Source organism: Pipistrellus hanaki (genome assembly GCF_964339955.1).
Source record: "Pipistrellus hanaki genome assembly, chromosome: 16".
NCBI lineage: Eukaryota > Metazoa > Chordata > Mammalia > Chiroptera > Vespertilionidae > Pipistrellus > Pipistrellus hanaki.
The window spans coordinates 48,541,032-48,556,114 of NC_140518.1; the positions used below are offsets into that span (position 1 = coordinate 48,541,032).

General features: G+C 43.0%; 1 protein-coding gene across 2 annotated transcripts in view; it reads left to right on the forward strand.

Moving 5' to 3' along the window:
- The window catches only part of PIGL (phosphatidylinositol glycan anchor biosynthesis class L), a 181,226-nt gene that overhangs the window by 5,767 nt on the left and 160,376 nt on the right, over positions 1 to 15,083 (forward strand). For both annotated transcript variants that reach the window (XM_084861596.1, XM_084861595.1), the window contains exon 2: positions 4,808 to 4,907. In XM_084861596.1, coding sequence (XP_084717722.1) covers positions 4,808 to 4,907 — 100 coding nt within the window. The remainder of the gene's footprint in view (positions 1 to 4,807; positions 4,908 to 15,083) is intronic.

Genomic DNA, 15,083 nt, shown 5'->3' on the forward strand with positions numbered 1-15,083 from the left:
TGTGCATTTGAGATTCTCAAAATAAATCCACTTTTCATCGCCAGTCACAGTTCAATGCAAAAAAATACTTTCTTTCGTGCCATTGAAGCAACATTTTACTGATGACTTTGGTTTTCCATTTATTTGTCTTTCATTCAGTTGTTGTGGTACCCATTTTCCTTTAAAATCTTCACTATTGGTTGTAAATGATCAGAAATTGCTTGCTGAGCAACGTTTAATCTTTCTGAAAGTTGTTTTTGAGTTTGACACACATCTTCATCCAATAATGCCTGTAATTGTTGGTCTTCAAATTTTTTCCGTTGACCTGGACGTTCTTTGTCTTTCATATCGAAATTATCACTTTTTTACAGTGATAACTCAAAATTGAAATATTTTTATTAAATGCAAATCTAATTTTAAAATATTTTTATTGTGGTAAAATATACATAACAAAATTTACCATTTTAGTCATTTTTAAGTATTCAATTCAATGAGTGGTATTAAGTACATTCACAATATTGTATAATCATCTCCACTATCTATTTTCAGAACTTTTTCATCATCCCAAACAGAATTCCACCTATTAATAACTCCCATTCCTTCCTCTCCCCAACCCCTGGCAACCCCTATTCTATTTTCTGTATCTATGAACTTGACTATTCTAAATACTTCATATTAGTGGAATCATAGGATAATTGTCTTCTTATATCCCGAGTATTTTAATTAACATGGTTCAAAGTTTGAAGGATATAAAGTCAGAACTTTATTCCTTTTTGTTGGTGTTATTAATCTCACCCAAGGATATTTTTTCCATTACTTTTCAGAGAGAGTGGAAAGGAAGGAGGGAGGGGGAGAAAGACAGAGGAGAGAGAAACATCAATGTGAGAAAGACACATCAATTACTTGCTTCACACACCCTAACCAAGGCCAGGGATCAAACCTGCAACCCAGAATGTACCCTTGGCCAGGAACTGAACCCACTACCCTTCAGTACACAGGCCTGTGCTCGAGGTAACTATTGAGTCACACCGTCCAGGTGATGAATAGTAAGAACCTACAGCCAAAGATAATCTACCCAGCAAAGCTATCACCCAGAATCGAAGGTCAGATAAAGAGCTTCACTAATAAAAAAAAAAAAAGCTAAAGGAGTTCATCACCGCCAAACCAGTATCATATGAATTGCTGAAGGGAGTTCTCTATGAAGAGGAAGAAAATAAAGATAAAAATTATGAACAACAAATACGTAATTATCAAGTGAATCTAAAAACCAAGGAAATTAAAAAAAAAAATCTGATGAACAATATTAACTGTTGAATATAATAGAATCAGAGGTATGGATGGGGAGTGAACTGACGATTCTTGGGGAAAAGGGGAGAGGGGGATGTGGGAAGAGACTGAACATAAACTGTGCACCTATGGATGAGGACAATGGGGGCTGGGGAAAGGGCAGAGGGTGGGGTGGGTACCTGGTGGAGGAGAGCAATGGGGGGGGGGACATTTGTAATAATATGAACAATAAAAATTTATTTTAAAAAAAAAAATAAATAAATAAATAAATAGAAGAGAGGATCCAAGATGGCTGCTCAGGTAGACACCTAACCGCAGCAGCACACAACAATTTCAATGGAATACAACTAAAATGTAGAGTGGACATTGCCCAGAGCTACAGGTAGTCAACTGACTGAAAATTCTACAACAAGAAGGAAAGAGAAAACCAGAAGGAAAATCAGAGGAGCTGAAAAAAAGCCTAAGGTACGGAGACATGCTGCGCGCACTCACGTGCTCATGCACGCGGAGAAGACGCAGCCGGAGAGGAGGAGAAGGCTGGGTGCCTGCCTGGCGTTCCCTAGCAGGAAGGAAATAGAACCCCCAGCCTGGGCTGAACCCCCGAACCAGCAGTGCTGAGCCCCAGTTATGGGCCAGACCCTGGGGACCCAGGCTCCGGCAGGGGGAGACGGGGCTGTGAGCCAGAATCCCAGGGGAGCGGCGAAAAGCAGGGCCCCTGAGTCGCACACATTGCGCGCAGAGGACAGAATGTTGACTCTGATGCAGTAATGCCCTGGCGGGAAGAAACAAAATCTCCGGCGGTGCTGAGCCCCACTCCCGACTGCCCTGAAATCCAGTTCCAGGTTCGAGCAGAGGGAGACGGGGCTGTGAGGTGGAGACCTGGGGGAGCGGCGAAAGGCCGACTCCCCGGAGTCGCGCACATTGCGCGCAGAGGACAGTCTGTTGACTCTGATGCTAGACTCCCCCAGCGGGAAGGAGAAAAAAAGCTCCAGACTGGAGGAACGCGACAAGGAGCAGGAACCCCTGCAGGACACCAGCCAGCCGGGCGCCAGCAAGGAGCGGGGCGACGGGGCCCCTGGGGGGAGGGGAGGTGACCCTGGGCCTTCGACCGCTGAGCGCGGGCCACAGAGCCGAGGCCAGGGGCTGCTTCCTAGGCGGCGCCGACCCCTGCAACAGGCTGAAGCAGCACAGGAGCCCGCGGAGAACAAAGGGGTGCCGCAGGCCAACCTGCTGAGCTTCCAGGACAAGGAGGAAGAGGCCGAAGAAGTTTTCAATGTGAAGAAATCAAGGGAGAGCAAAAGATAGTAAAATTACTTAAGAAAGAATATAAAGAAGATCTTGAAAATTCGAAGACTAAGTCAGAACTCAACTCAGCAGCCAACATTGCAACATAAATGCGTTGTGGTTTTTTTTGTTTTTTGTTTTTTAAAAAAGGACAATGTTGGAACGGCGGCGGCCAGGCCTAGAGTGGCCAGGCACAAGGCAGTGGCAGCCGGGCCTGGAGCAGCAACAGCCAGGCCCCAGAGCAGCAGCAGCCAGATCCAGAGCAGCAACAGCCAGGCCTGGAGTAGCCAGACCAGGGGCAGTGGCAGCCAGGCCTGAGGAGGAGGCGGCCAAGCCCAGGGTGGCCAGTCCAGGAACACCCAGACCCGGAGTGGCCGGGCCCAGAGTGGCTGGGCCCAGATCAGCCGGGTCGGGAGCAGCCAGGCCCAGAACAGCAGTGGCCAAGCCCGGAGCATCCAGGCTGGGAGCTGCCAGGCTTGGAGCGGCTGGGCCCAGGGCAGCCGGGCCCAGAGTAGCTGGGTCGGGTGCGGCCAGGCCCGGAGCAGCGGCTGCCAGGCTGGGAGCGGCCAGGCCCGGAGCAGCCGGGTCGGGTGCAGCCAGGCCCGGAGCAGCGGCTGCCAGGCTGGGAGCGGCCGGGCCCGGGGCAGTGGCTGCCAGGCTGGGAGCGGCCAGGCCCGGAGCAACAGCTGCCAGGCTGGGAGCGGCCAGGCCCGGAGCAACGGCTTCCAGGCTGGGAGCGGCCAGGCCCGGAGCAGCCAGGTCGGGTGCAGCCAGGCCCGGAGCAGCAGCTTCCAGGCTTGGAGCGGCCAAGCCCAGAGCGGCCGGGCCCGGAGCAGCCAGGCCCAGAGCAGCCGGGTCGGGTGCGACCAGGCCCGGAGCAGCAGCTGCCAGGCTGGGAGCGGCCAGGCCCGGAGTGGCAGCTGCCAGGCTGGGAGCGGCCAGGCCCGGAGTGGCCGGGCCCGGAGCGGCCGGGCCCAGAGCAGCAACAGCCAAGCCCAGAGCAACTAGGTCAGGAGCGGCAGTAGCCAGACCCGGAGCAGCTGGTTGTGGAACGGACCAGAGCAACAGAGGCCAGGCCCGGAGCAGCCAGGCCCGGAACAGCTCGCTCCTCGCCTGCCCCTACCCCAAGGCTGCCTCTCAGACATGGCTGGAAACTTTTGTGGGAACTTGAGGGTCTGCTGAATCAAGTGAGGAAGGCTTAGATCTGGATGTGTTGAGTTATTGTAGCGCTGGGGTGTTGATCTGTGAGTGCCTTGTGTGGGGCCTGGATGAGGTTGGTTGACCTATCTGGAAATATCTTTTGTGTGAAGTATATCTTTGGGCATGTGGAGGTATTATTAATATGAGAAAATGCTAAGTAACTGATTTACTATCTGAAAAGGGATTTACTATCGGGGAAAGGGAGGGAGGAAGAGACTAAACATAAACTGTGCACCTATGGATGAGGACAATGGGGGAGGGGAAGGGGGCGGAGGGTGGGGTGGGAACCTGGTGGAGGGGGGAAGAAATGAGGAACCTTTGTAATAATATGAACAATAAAGATTTATTTTTAAAAAAATAAATTAATTAATTAAAATTAAAATTAAAAATTTGGCTCTCAAAAGAAAAAGAAAAGAAAAAGAAAAAAATAAATAAAGGAAGAGGGTTTACCTCTTTCGGTTTCAGCTCTTTTTGGGGACCCAGGACTTTGGGCTCCAGTAACACTGCCTCCTTCCTTTATCTCTCCAACCCAGGTTTGGTGTCACTACTTGCTGTTGCTAATCTTTGGGTCACTTCACTGCTCCCTGTTTGACCCTCAAATCCTCCATCAGTTATGTATCAAATTCTTTTCATTAAGTTCTTAAACTGATGTAAACATTTGATATACTTCCTGTTTTCCTGCCAGCCCGTTCCCATGTGCACCTCCTTACCTTCGCTCTTCCGTACTTCTACACCTCCTGCCAGTCTAGGTGCGCTTTTCTCTCTCCTTGTTGTAGAACATCCTCTCAGCCAGCTTTCCGTGGTTCTGGGTGATATCCATTTTGTCTTTTACTTGTAGTTTTGATGTGGTTGTGCAAGACAGCAGGTTCAGGTGTTTACTTATGCCGCCATCTTGGTTCCTCCTCTGATTATAATCTTAATGTTGTATTTTCTTCAGCTTTTTATCATAAGCACAAATTTTTCAGGTAGCTTAAATCCTATGAGGAACAAGATGAGGTAAGAATGAGTGAACCCATAAGTCTCTGTTAAATCTTCCATTTTGTTTTGTCATCATCAGGGAATTACTACAATCAAGGAGAGATTCGTAAGAAAGAACTTTTGCAGAGCTGTGATGTGTTGGGGATTCCACCCACCAATGTAATGATTATTGACAGCAGGTAATTCATCCGTATTCACTCTATTAGCTGCTGCTTATGAAACATATTCTTTATCATGTTCAATGCCGTTGGGGAGTGATGCTCACTGTGTTAGATTGGGCGGGGGGAGCTCCTGTTCACATCAGTGCCCTACAAAGAGATAAGGGAAAAGTTTTGATTTATTCTCAGTTTCACTTGGCTCAGGGTAAACTATTGGGATCATCATGAGGGAACTTCTCTCTATCGATGCCTGTGGATTTTGTAATGCTTTTAAAAGCACAGATCTAGAGCCAGACTGCAGGGACCACAATCCCAGCGTCATCAGGTTATTAATTGTGCCACGTAGGGAAGTTGTTTAATTTCTGTTCCTAAACTTCTTCCTCAGTCACCCTTGGAAAATACATAGTTTTGAGTCAATTTGTGAAATGAACCATTGCTTACTTGTTTTCAAAGATGACATACTTCCCTTTTACACTGTGGTTATATGTTGTGATTTATTTTCTCACTGTTAATATTAATGATAATGTTAACGGGCTTCTCTGCTCAGGCACCCCGTTTGCACACAGACTTCTGCTGTGCAGTGTTTGCAGTGGCCCAGCAACGCAAGAAGTTTTTGGAGGGTTACATCTGAGTTGTGAGAACTGTAGTCAAACCAAATATCTCAGCTCGGTTACCAAGTTCTTCACTCTCATCATCATTTTTTATATGTTTTCTGTATCATGAAGACCATGCAGCTTCAGCAACATTCCCCACTTGTTGAAATGCTACTGTTGAGGTGTAGTAAACTTGTTAAAAATAAATTTTCAAGAAGCCAGTGTGAAGATGCAAAGAAACCATGTATCTTAGTCTGCTCGGGCTTCCATAGGAAATGCCAGTAGGGTGGCTTCACCAACAGCCATGTCTGATCTCAGAGTCCCGGAGGCTGGAACTCCCAGATTGCAGCCCAGATGGGTGGGCTCTGGAGAGGATTTGCTTCTTAGCTTGCCGGTGGCTGTCCTCTCACTGTATGCTCACGTGGAGGGAGAGAGAGAAGATAAATTTCTCTTTCTCTTCTTAGGCCACCAGTCCTGTAGGATTAGGGTTCTACCATTAGAGCCTCACTTAACCTGAATTACCTCCTAAAGACCCTATCCCCAAATACAGTCACACTGGGGGTTAATGCTTCAACAGATGGATTTGGGGAGGATGCAGTCAGCTCCTAGCAACATGCAACCTTTAGTCCTTCAGTCTCTAACTTCATAACCCAGAAAAGGCAGAGCTTTAGAATTTTATTTCAGGTGATTTAGATGAGTCAAAGAGAAGAATGAAGGGTAAAAGAGAAAGGAAAGTTTTATTGAGGGCCTATAGTCATAATAATGACAGCAAATATCTATTCAACCATCATTGTCAGTACCCAAAACCATACTAAATACATGATCTTAATGATCTTGTATATATTAAAATACATGATCTTAATCTACAATTACTTGTGTGATGTTATAGATAAAAAACTGAGGAATAGTAAGAGATTGAGTAATTTGCCCATTGTCATCCAGCATAGCTGGTGGAGCTGGCTTTTGAACTGAAGAAGTTTGGCTACTGTCCTTCAACCACTATATTTTATGCCCACTTCATGCCTGACAAAGGCCATCTCTTGTAATTCTTCCACTAATTGTGCAAGGAAGGTTTTATTATCCTTTTTTATTTCGCACAGAGAAACTAAAGCTCATAGATATTAAGAAAATCCTCTGAGGCCTGGCCAGTGTGGCTCAGTTGGTTGAGCATTGTCCTATGCACCAAGAGGTCACCTATTCAGTTCCTGATCAGGGCACATGCCTGGGTTGCAGGCACGATCCCCAGTATGGGGCATGCAGGAGGCAGCCAATCGATGTTTCTATCGCCATCTCCCTTCCTCTCTCTAAAATCAATAAAAACGTATTTTTTAAAAAGAAAATCCTCGCCTTGCCGGCATGGCTCAGTGGTTGAGCATTGACCTGTGAACCAGAAGGTCAAGATTTGATTCCCAGACAGGGCATATGCCTGGGTTGCAGGCTCAGTCCCCAGTGTGGGGTATGCAAGAGGCACCAAAAATGATTCTCTCTCATCATTGATGTGTCTATCTCTCTCTTCCTCTCCCTTCCTCAATAAAAATAAATCAATAAAAATATATCTTTTAAAATTTTTTAAAGAGACCCCAGATGTTTAATAAATGGCAGTGCTAGAATTCAAGAACAGGAAGATGGAACTAATTCCTGGCTTTCTGCAGGAAAGTAGGCCACCGCTTTGTTACTGCACTTGAAGACCAATGTATGTCTGAGTCCGTGTAATGACATTGTGCATGGTCAGGTTTCCTCCCATTGCTCTGAACTTCGTTGCTGGATTTCTAGGAGACATTTAGCGAGAGAAGCCTACCAACTAAACTCTTTATCTAATTTCTTAAAGAGGGGGAAAATTCAGTTCTCAAGAAAAGAAGGCAAAATTTCAATCACTGGACACCTAAATGGATACTTTCAGTAAATCTACCCAGTTTCTTAATATCTGTGGGTTCTGTTAATGTAATGAGTCATATGATTATGAATGCATGTTGTTAATAGTACATATTCAATGCCTGGAATGGGTAAGCCACTGTAATAGATGTGGAAGAAAGAGCAGAACCAGTCAAGATGCAGGAGCTGAAGAGTGGGCCTGGCCTCGCAGTCTCCACTGCTGGTTTGCGGAAGGCTGTTTCTCTGCGTCCGGAAGCCAGGCGAGGAGGGCAGCCAGCGACGGCCCCTGAGACACTGGGAATTGTATGTGATTGGAAAATGCAGCCTGTGGGCCTAGTGCTCATTTGTTGGGTTTGTGCTTCTTAATATAAATCCATAGAATTATTTATATTTCAAAGAAAACTAAAAGCACCCACATATTTTGTATACATAGATAATTTCTAAAAGGATACATACCTTAAAGTAGCTGCTACTTAATTGGGGCTTGAAAGAGGAACACTTTCATTATATTTAATTCCTTTTTTTAAGGAAGTCTTTGCATGCATATATATATATACACATTTTTTTAAGACTACCCCACATATCTAATAAAATATTCTCTCTCTACTCAGCTTCTATCCATACAAGTCAATGCTAAGTTAGAAATAAATCTGTGTATATTTTGATACTTGATTTGGGAAATTCAAAACAGAACAGAGTTCTTTGAAAAAATTATATTGCTTTTAAGCCCTTTTATAGACACTGTGGTCTTCTCATGGGCCTCCTCCTGGTGGATGAGTGGGAAAAGGATCAGATACACTGCCCCAAAGTATCCTGACTAGAAACGGTGGCGATTCAAGAGAAGCCTCATTGTGACGGAATAAAACAAAACAGATCCCCCTATTATAATCCAGGACCCCTAAAGTACTCTGGGCCCAGTGACCTATTGTCTGGCAAAACTTGCAAGGTTTTGAAGCTGTTTGTGGTCTGATCCCAGTCTCCCTACTCAACCCGTCATCCAGCCCTGTTTTACCTACATCACATCTGTTCCCATAGCAAAAACAGGTAGGACTGCCGAAACTGGTTTGGCTCAGTGGATAGAGTGTCGGCCTGCGGACTAAAAGGTCCCAGGTTCGATTCTGGTCAAGGGCATGTACCTTGGTTGCGGGCACATCCCCCGTGGTGGGTGTGCAGGAGGCAGCTGGTCGATGTTTCTCTCTCATTGATGTTTCTAACTCTTTATCCCTCTCTCTTCCTCTCTATAAAAAATCAATAAAATATATTAAAAAAAAAAAAAAAGGTAGGACTGCCTCGTACCCCCATCTGTGCCCCCTCTGCCCTCTGGCCTCCTGTTTAAGCCGGATATTAAAGGTACCATGCTTCTTTATGTGTGCACACTTTGCCTGTGCTGGTCCCTGCCTCTCACATGCTTCCTCGCTTCTCCACCCCCCTTACTTTGTCTCTAGCCCAGTGTTTCCCAACCTTCTCTCATGATGAGAATCACCTGGTGGAGTTGTTAAAACACAGATTCCTGAATCCCAACTAAGAAGTGCTAAACTAGAATTTTTGAGAACATATAGGTAAAATTGCATACCTAACTTAGTGCTCTGTATATAAAATCTGTCTTAGAGCACTAGTTAAGTATACAATTTTACCTATATGTTCCCAAAAATTCTAGTTTAGCACTTCTTAGTTGGGATTCAGGAATCTGTGTTTTAACAACTCCACCAGGTGATTCTCATCATGAGAGAAGGTTGGGAAACACTGCTCTAGCCAACTCCTATTCACACTTCAACCTCAGTTCAAAGATTACCGTAAATTCTGGCGCCATCCTGCTTTGTCCAGATTTTCTTGGAAACTTTCATTATATTCTCATTGTACCATTATATCCTAATCTGCACACGAACTTTTACTCTCTGCCAGCAGCCCCTGTTTTTTCCTTCCTGTATCGCCAACCTCTCTCTAACCCTGACACGTAGTAATTTCTCAGCACACGTCTGTTTAATAAATGAATGGCTCCACCTAAGCTTTCTTCCTGTGGCCAGCGTGTAAATGTGTGATCTTGAAGAACCTGAATGGATGGATGCCTGTGCATCTCAAGCTTCTTCCGTCGCTTTTCCTTCATTCACTCAGAAATGGTGATTAGCAAACAATTTTTTAAGACACATGACATTGTTTTCAAATTCTTTAATTAAATAAAACAATCTAGATTCCTGATTTGCATAGTTATTTTTAACTCTTTCGAAAGTTCTAAATTAATAATTCAGTTTGGAAGGATTTTTTTTACGTCTCTTTATTTTGCCATTCTATATGTCTGGAAACATTGTCATAAGGTTTCAATACATTAAAAATCTCCTTTTTCCCGGTGCTTGTCTTAACAAGACTTTTACAGACTAATTTCAGCTGAACAAGGAAATAGATTCCAGTAAACATAAATGAGCCTGGCTGGCTTACTGGCAGTTCCTGGAAGTCTTTGTGTTTTCCAATAAATTCATACAAATCATATAGTGAAAGAGAAGCCATGAGGCAGCCTGGGGCTGTTGGGGTTACATTGGCAATTAAGCCCCCCTCTCCTTCGGGGGCCTAGAGAGCTTTCCCTGTACAGAAAGCGCAAAGACCGTACACTGCTGACAGAGGGGATCTGACCCAGCGTCCTCACTGTGGAGATGAAAACAGAGCCTCCTGCAATTCCCTTCTCCAATACACGGAGTGACTCAGCCAAAGCTCAAGGGCCAGTGCCAGTCCCAGTTGGCAGGAACAAGGCAGGGCTCCCGTCCTCCCATGAGGTGCAATGGACAAGAATGTTTCCTGGAAAAGAAACCAGGGAGGAGACTGAATGGGCCCAGCTGATGTGGAACTATGATGTGGGAACCGAAAGCTACTCAGGGCCTCTTCAAAGGCAGATACTCCGGGGCTGAGGGGAGGCTGGGCCTTTCAGTAGCATGATGGGGGGGTGGGAGGAGGTCAGTGTAAAAGATGAAAAGTGGGGCTGAGGGATGGCCTTGACCTTGAAAATGGTGGCAAATACCACAAAAAAAGGGTTCAAGGTGACTATACTGAGATACTCTTTACAGTACTATTTATAATAATAAAATTATAGCAAACTAAATGTAACAGTAGACTATTAATTATATAGCAATGGTCCAGCCCATTAAACCATAATTCATAGTTTCCTATACATGATGAATAATCCAGGCAAGTGTCAATATAATATTGAGTTTTAAAAAGCAGTATATACTTTCTTCTTTGCACTTTTCTGTGTTTCCATAGTTTTGAGAAAGAGCATTCATATTTGTAATACAAAAGTTTTATCAATATTAGCTTTATTTTTCAGTATGTTTCTAAGTGTATATTTTTTAGCATTTAAAAAAAATTTTTTAAGACTATTTTTTAGAGCAGTTTTAGGCTCACAGCAAAACTGAGAGTAAGATACAAAGATTTGCCCTGTAAGTCCTACCCCCACACAGATATAGCCTCCCCCATTATCTGCCTCCTCCACCAGAATGGCACATTTGTTACATTATAATCACCCCAAATCTGAAGTTTAAATTGAGGTTTATTCTCTGTAGGTTTTAACAAATGTATAATGATGTGTATTCATCATTTTAGGTACCAAGTATTTTCACTGCCCTGAGAGTTTTCGGTGCTCTGCCCGTTCATCCTTCTCTCCCCAGCCCCTGGCAACCACTGATCTTTTTATTGTCCCTTTTCTGAATGTCATGTAGTCAGAATCAGGCAGATGGGCTTCTTCCACTTAGTAATATGCATTTAAGGTTCCTCTCTGTCTTTTTATGGCTGGATCAGTTATTTCTTTTTAGTGCTGAATCATGTACCACAGTTATTTACCTAAGTATCTACCAAAGGACATCTCAGTTGCTTCCAAGTTTTGGCAGTTATGAATACAGCTAGTGTAAACATCTGTTGGCAGTCCTAGCTGGTGTGACCGGGTGGATAGAGCCTTGGCCCGAGGACTGAAGGATCCCAGATTCAATTCAGGTCAAAGACATGTGCCTGAATTGCAGGCTTGATCCCCAGCCCTGGTCAAGGTGCATGTGGGAGGCAACCAATAATATGTCTCTCTCACAGTGTTTCTCTCTGTCTCTCCCCCTCCCTTCCACTCTCTCTAAAAATCAATGGAAAAATGTTCTCCGTTGAGGATAAAAAATAATAACTAAATAAACATCTGTGGACAGAATCTTGTGTGGATATACATTTTTACTATACATTTTTATATATATTTCTGTTGACTTTAGAGAGGGAGAGAGAGAAACATCAATGTGAGAGACCAGCATTGATCAACTACTTCCCAGACAGCGGACCAAGCCTACAGCCTGGGATGTGCCCCAGCCAGGGATCAACCCAGCAACCTTTCAGTGCACAGGAGGACTTCCAGCCACCTGAGCCGCACCAGCCAGGGCTAAATTATTTTTAACTAAGAGACATTGAACAAAGGAGCAAAGTGGTCAGATTTGTGTATGTAAAATATTTTTAATAATGCATGCTTGTAAAAAATAAAAAGAAAGTAAAAATCATCTCGATACTCACACTTGGAAATAACCATTGTCATTACTCAGTGCTAGCCTTCTTTCTATGCATATCTGCAGACAGAAAGATAGATGGGTATATAATTACCAGAGGCCCAATGCACGAAATTTGTGCATGAGTAGGCTTTTCTTCCCCCAGCTGCTAGCAGGCGCCCGAGACCTGGGCTTCCCTCGCAGCCGCAGCTTCGTTCGGCATGTCATCCAGTCTAATTAGCATATTATGCTTTTATTATTATAGTTTTAGAAAAATGAAGATAATTCTATAGTTTCTGTGGTTTGAATGAAATTGAATATTACTTGAAAAGAAATGGACTTTAACTTGAAATAAACTTCAGATAAATGTTTTCATCTAATCCAGAGGTTCCCAAACTTGTTTGTGCCGTAGACCCCTTGCCACGTTTTCCGGTTTTGGGTAGACCCCCTACTTACCTGATATTGAGTTTTTTGTAAATTTCTAACTGTAGTGAAGTTTAGTGTTAAAAACTTGAAATAAAAACACATGTTAAGTTTTATACATTTATTTATTGAATTTAAATTAAAACTACTCAAAATAAAATTTTGTATCTGTTATATAAAATATACGTAACATAAAATTTAATAAAAAATAATGTACCTACTTTTCTCCGGCATTCTCAAACAAAATAACACTGATTCACTATAATTTGTATGATAAACTACCAGTTTATATTTTTTTAAATGTTTTCTCAGCACTTTCCTATTCAAGATTCAGGAAACGAATGAACATATTTTTCTCACATTCATATTTATAGAGTGACAAATTGAACAAGTCGGTGCAAGTTCGCGAAGCTTTGAGACAAAAATTGGCAAGAATGTTTACTGCGCGTATGCTTGTAACAAGATGATACTGGTATATCATTATGTGCAGGTTTTTATCCTACAACTTACACAATTTTATAAACATATATAATAAATTTTTTACTTCATAGGTACTTTTATAAATATATGTTTTTATATTATAAGATAATATGATGTAAGTAAATAGGTACTATCAGTGTATGTTGAGATCCACTATCGTGGACCCCCATTTTCATTTCATGGACCCCAAATTTTTTTTTCGCTGACGTAGACCCCTTGCAGGTTGTCATAGACCCCTGGGGGTCGATATAGACCACTTTGGGAATCACTGATCTAATCCAACTACAATGGATTAATTCCAAAAATATCTGTCCGAAATTAAGAAGTGTGTGAAATGTTTGGAGATTGTAGTTACTGAGATTTTTTTTTAATATATTTTTTTATTGATTTCAGAAAGGAAGGGAGAAGAGAGAGAGAGAAACATCAATGATGAGAGAGAATCATTGATCGGCTGCCTCCACTGGGAATTGAGCCTGCAACCCAAGCTTGTGCCCCCGACTGTCATCAAACCTGGGGCCCCTCAATCCTCAGGCCGATGCTCTATCCATTGATCCCACCCAGGGCAAGTTACTGAGATTTTTGGTTGGTGGTGGTGGTGGTGGCGGCAGGGTTTTAACCCATGTTTCTACTAATTGCATAGAGGAAGTAAGTGTACCTAAACTTTTTCCCAAAACCCTTCTCCCCAAATTCCCATTATATTATTACTTTTTCTTTGTCGAGGTTTATGACAGTCTTTTCAAAAACCGTAGTTACCATACTGTTTAATCTTAATCCTGTGTTTCACCACATGGTCCAATCAGTCTGTTTCACCAGATTCACTCCTGCCATAACAGCAAGTCATCAACCAGTATGTTTTTTAAAAGCAGTACACATTTTGTATTTTCGTACGTTTTAAGAATATTTATTTTTTTATTGATATATTTTATTGATTTTACACAGAGAGGAATTGAGAGGGATAGAGAGCTAGAAATGTCAATGAGAAAGAAAGATCGACCAGCTGCCTCCTGCATACCCACCACTGGGGATGTGCCCGCAACCAAGATACATGCCCTTGACCGGAATCGAACCCGGGATCCCCCAGTCCGAAGGCCGACACTCTATCCACTGAGCCAAACCAGTTTTGGCTAAAAATATTTATTATACTTAAAGGACACTTTGGGTGATTATAAAATTATCAGCTTATACTTCCTTTTCCTCTGTAGACATTTCTTCATGTGATGTTGTATAGATTCTGATATTTCCCCCTGGTACAAAATGTTTTCTATCTGGATTATCCTTGAAAGTTCCAGAACTATATCATGTTAATATTTAGTGTTGATTGTTCCAAATCAGTTTTTCCAAGGACATAGTAGGTCTTTCAATCTGAAGACTCCATCATATCTTTCTAACCTTGCCTTGTCCTTTTCTTTAGAAACACTAATTCTGTGTTGACTTTAGAGAGGGAGATGTTGGATCTTCTTTGTATTCCATAACTATTCTCTTCTTTGACCTATATATCAATGTTCTTTTCAACTTTTACATCTCTTCAACATTTCCATTATATCTCTCACTTTATTATGAATAGTTGTTTATTTCTTTTCTTGCTTATTTACCAAGCTGCACTAACTTCCATTTCTGTTATGTAAAAACCTCTTCTTGAAACCCTTAAAAATCCCATCTTCTTCTCCTCCTCCTCTTCCTCCTCCTCCTCCTCCTCCTCCTCTTCCTCCTTCTCTTCCTTCTCTCTCCTCCTCCTTCTTCTTCCTCTCCTCTCCTTCCTCTAATTTTTAAAAAGGTATCAGGCTGCTGGTAGTTCTTTGGTACCCTAGAAAATAGTTTGAAATTATAATAGGTTCATCTGCATTTTGCTTATGTTTTTTTCTCCTAACTTTTTTTTTCTATTGTGTTTTTTTTTTAATAATTCTTTTTTTAAATATATTTTATTGATTTTTTACAGAGAGGAAGAGAGAGGGATAGAGAGTTAGAAACATCGAGGAGAGAGAATCATCGATCAGCTGCCTCTTGCACACCCCCCGCTGGGGATGTGCCTGCAACCAAGGTAAATGCCCTTGACCGGAATCAAACCTGGACCTTTCAGTCTGCAGGCGGACGCTCTATCCACTGAGCCAAACCGGTTCCGGCTCTATTGTTTTTGAAATTACAATGGATAGGGGATGTCCCCTGTGATTCCCTCTGGGTGGTTCCTCATGTTGAGTAGGCCAGCTACCTAAGTAAGGATGGCTCTGGAGGGGCTGAGGAGGATATGAGGATTCGAGCTGAAGTAACAGTAAGACAGCCTTCCCCTTCCTTTATTATGGAGGAATCTTTATTTTGTATGTATTGTCGTGTTCATC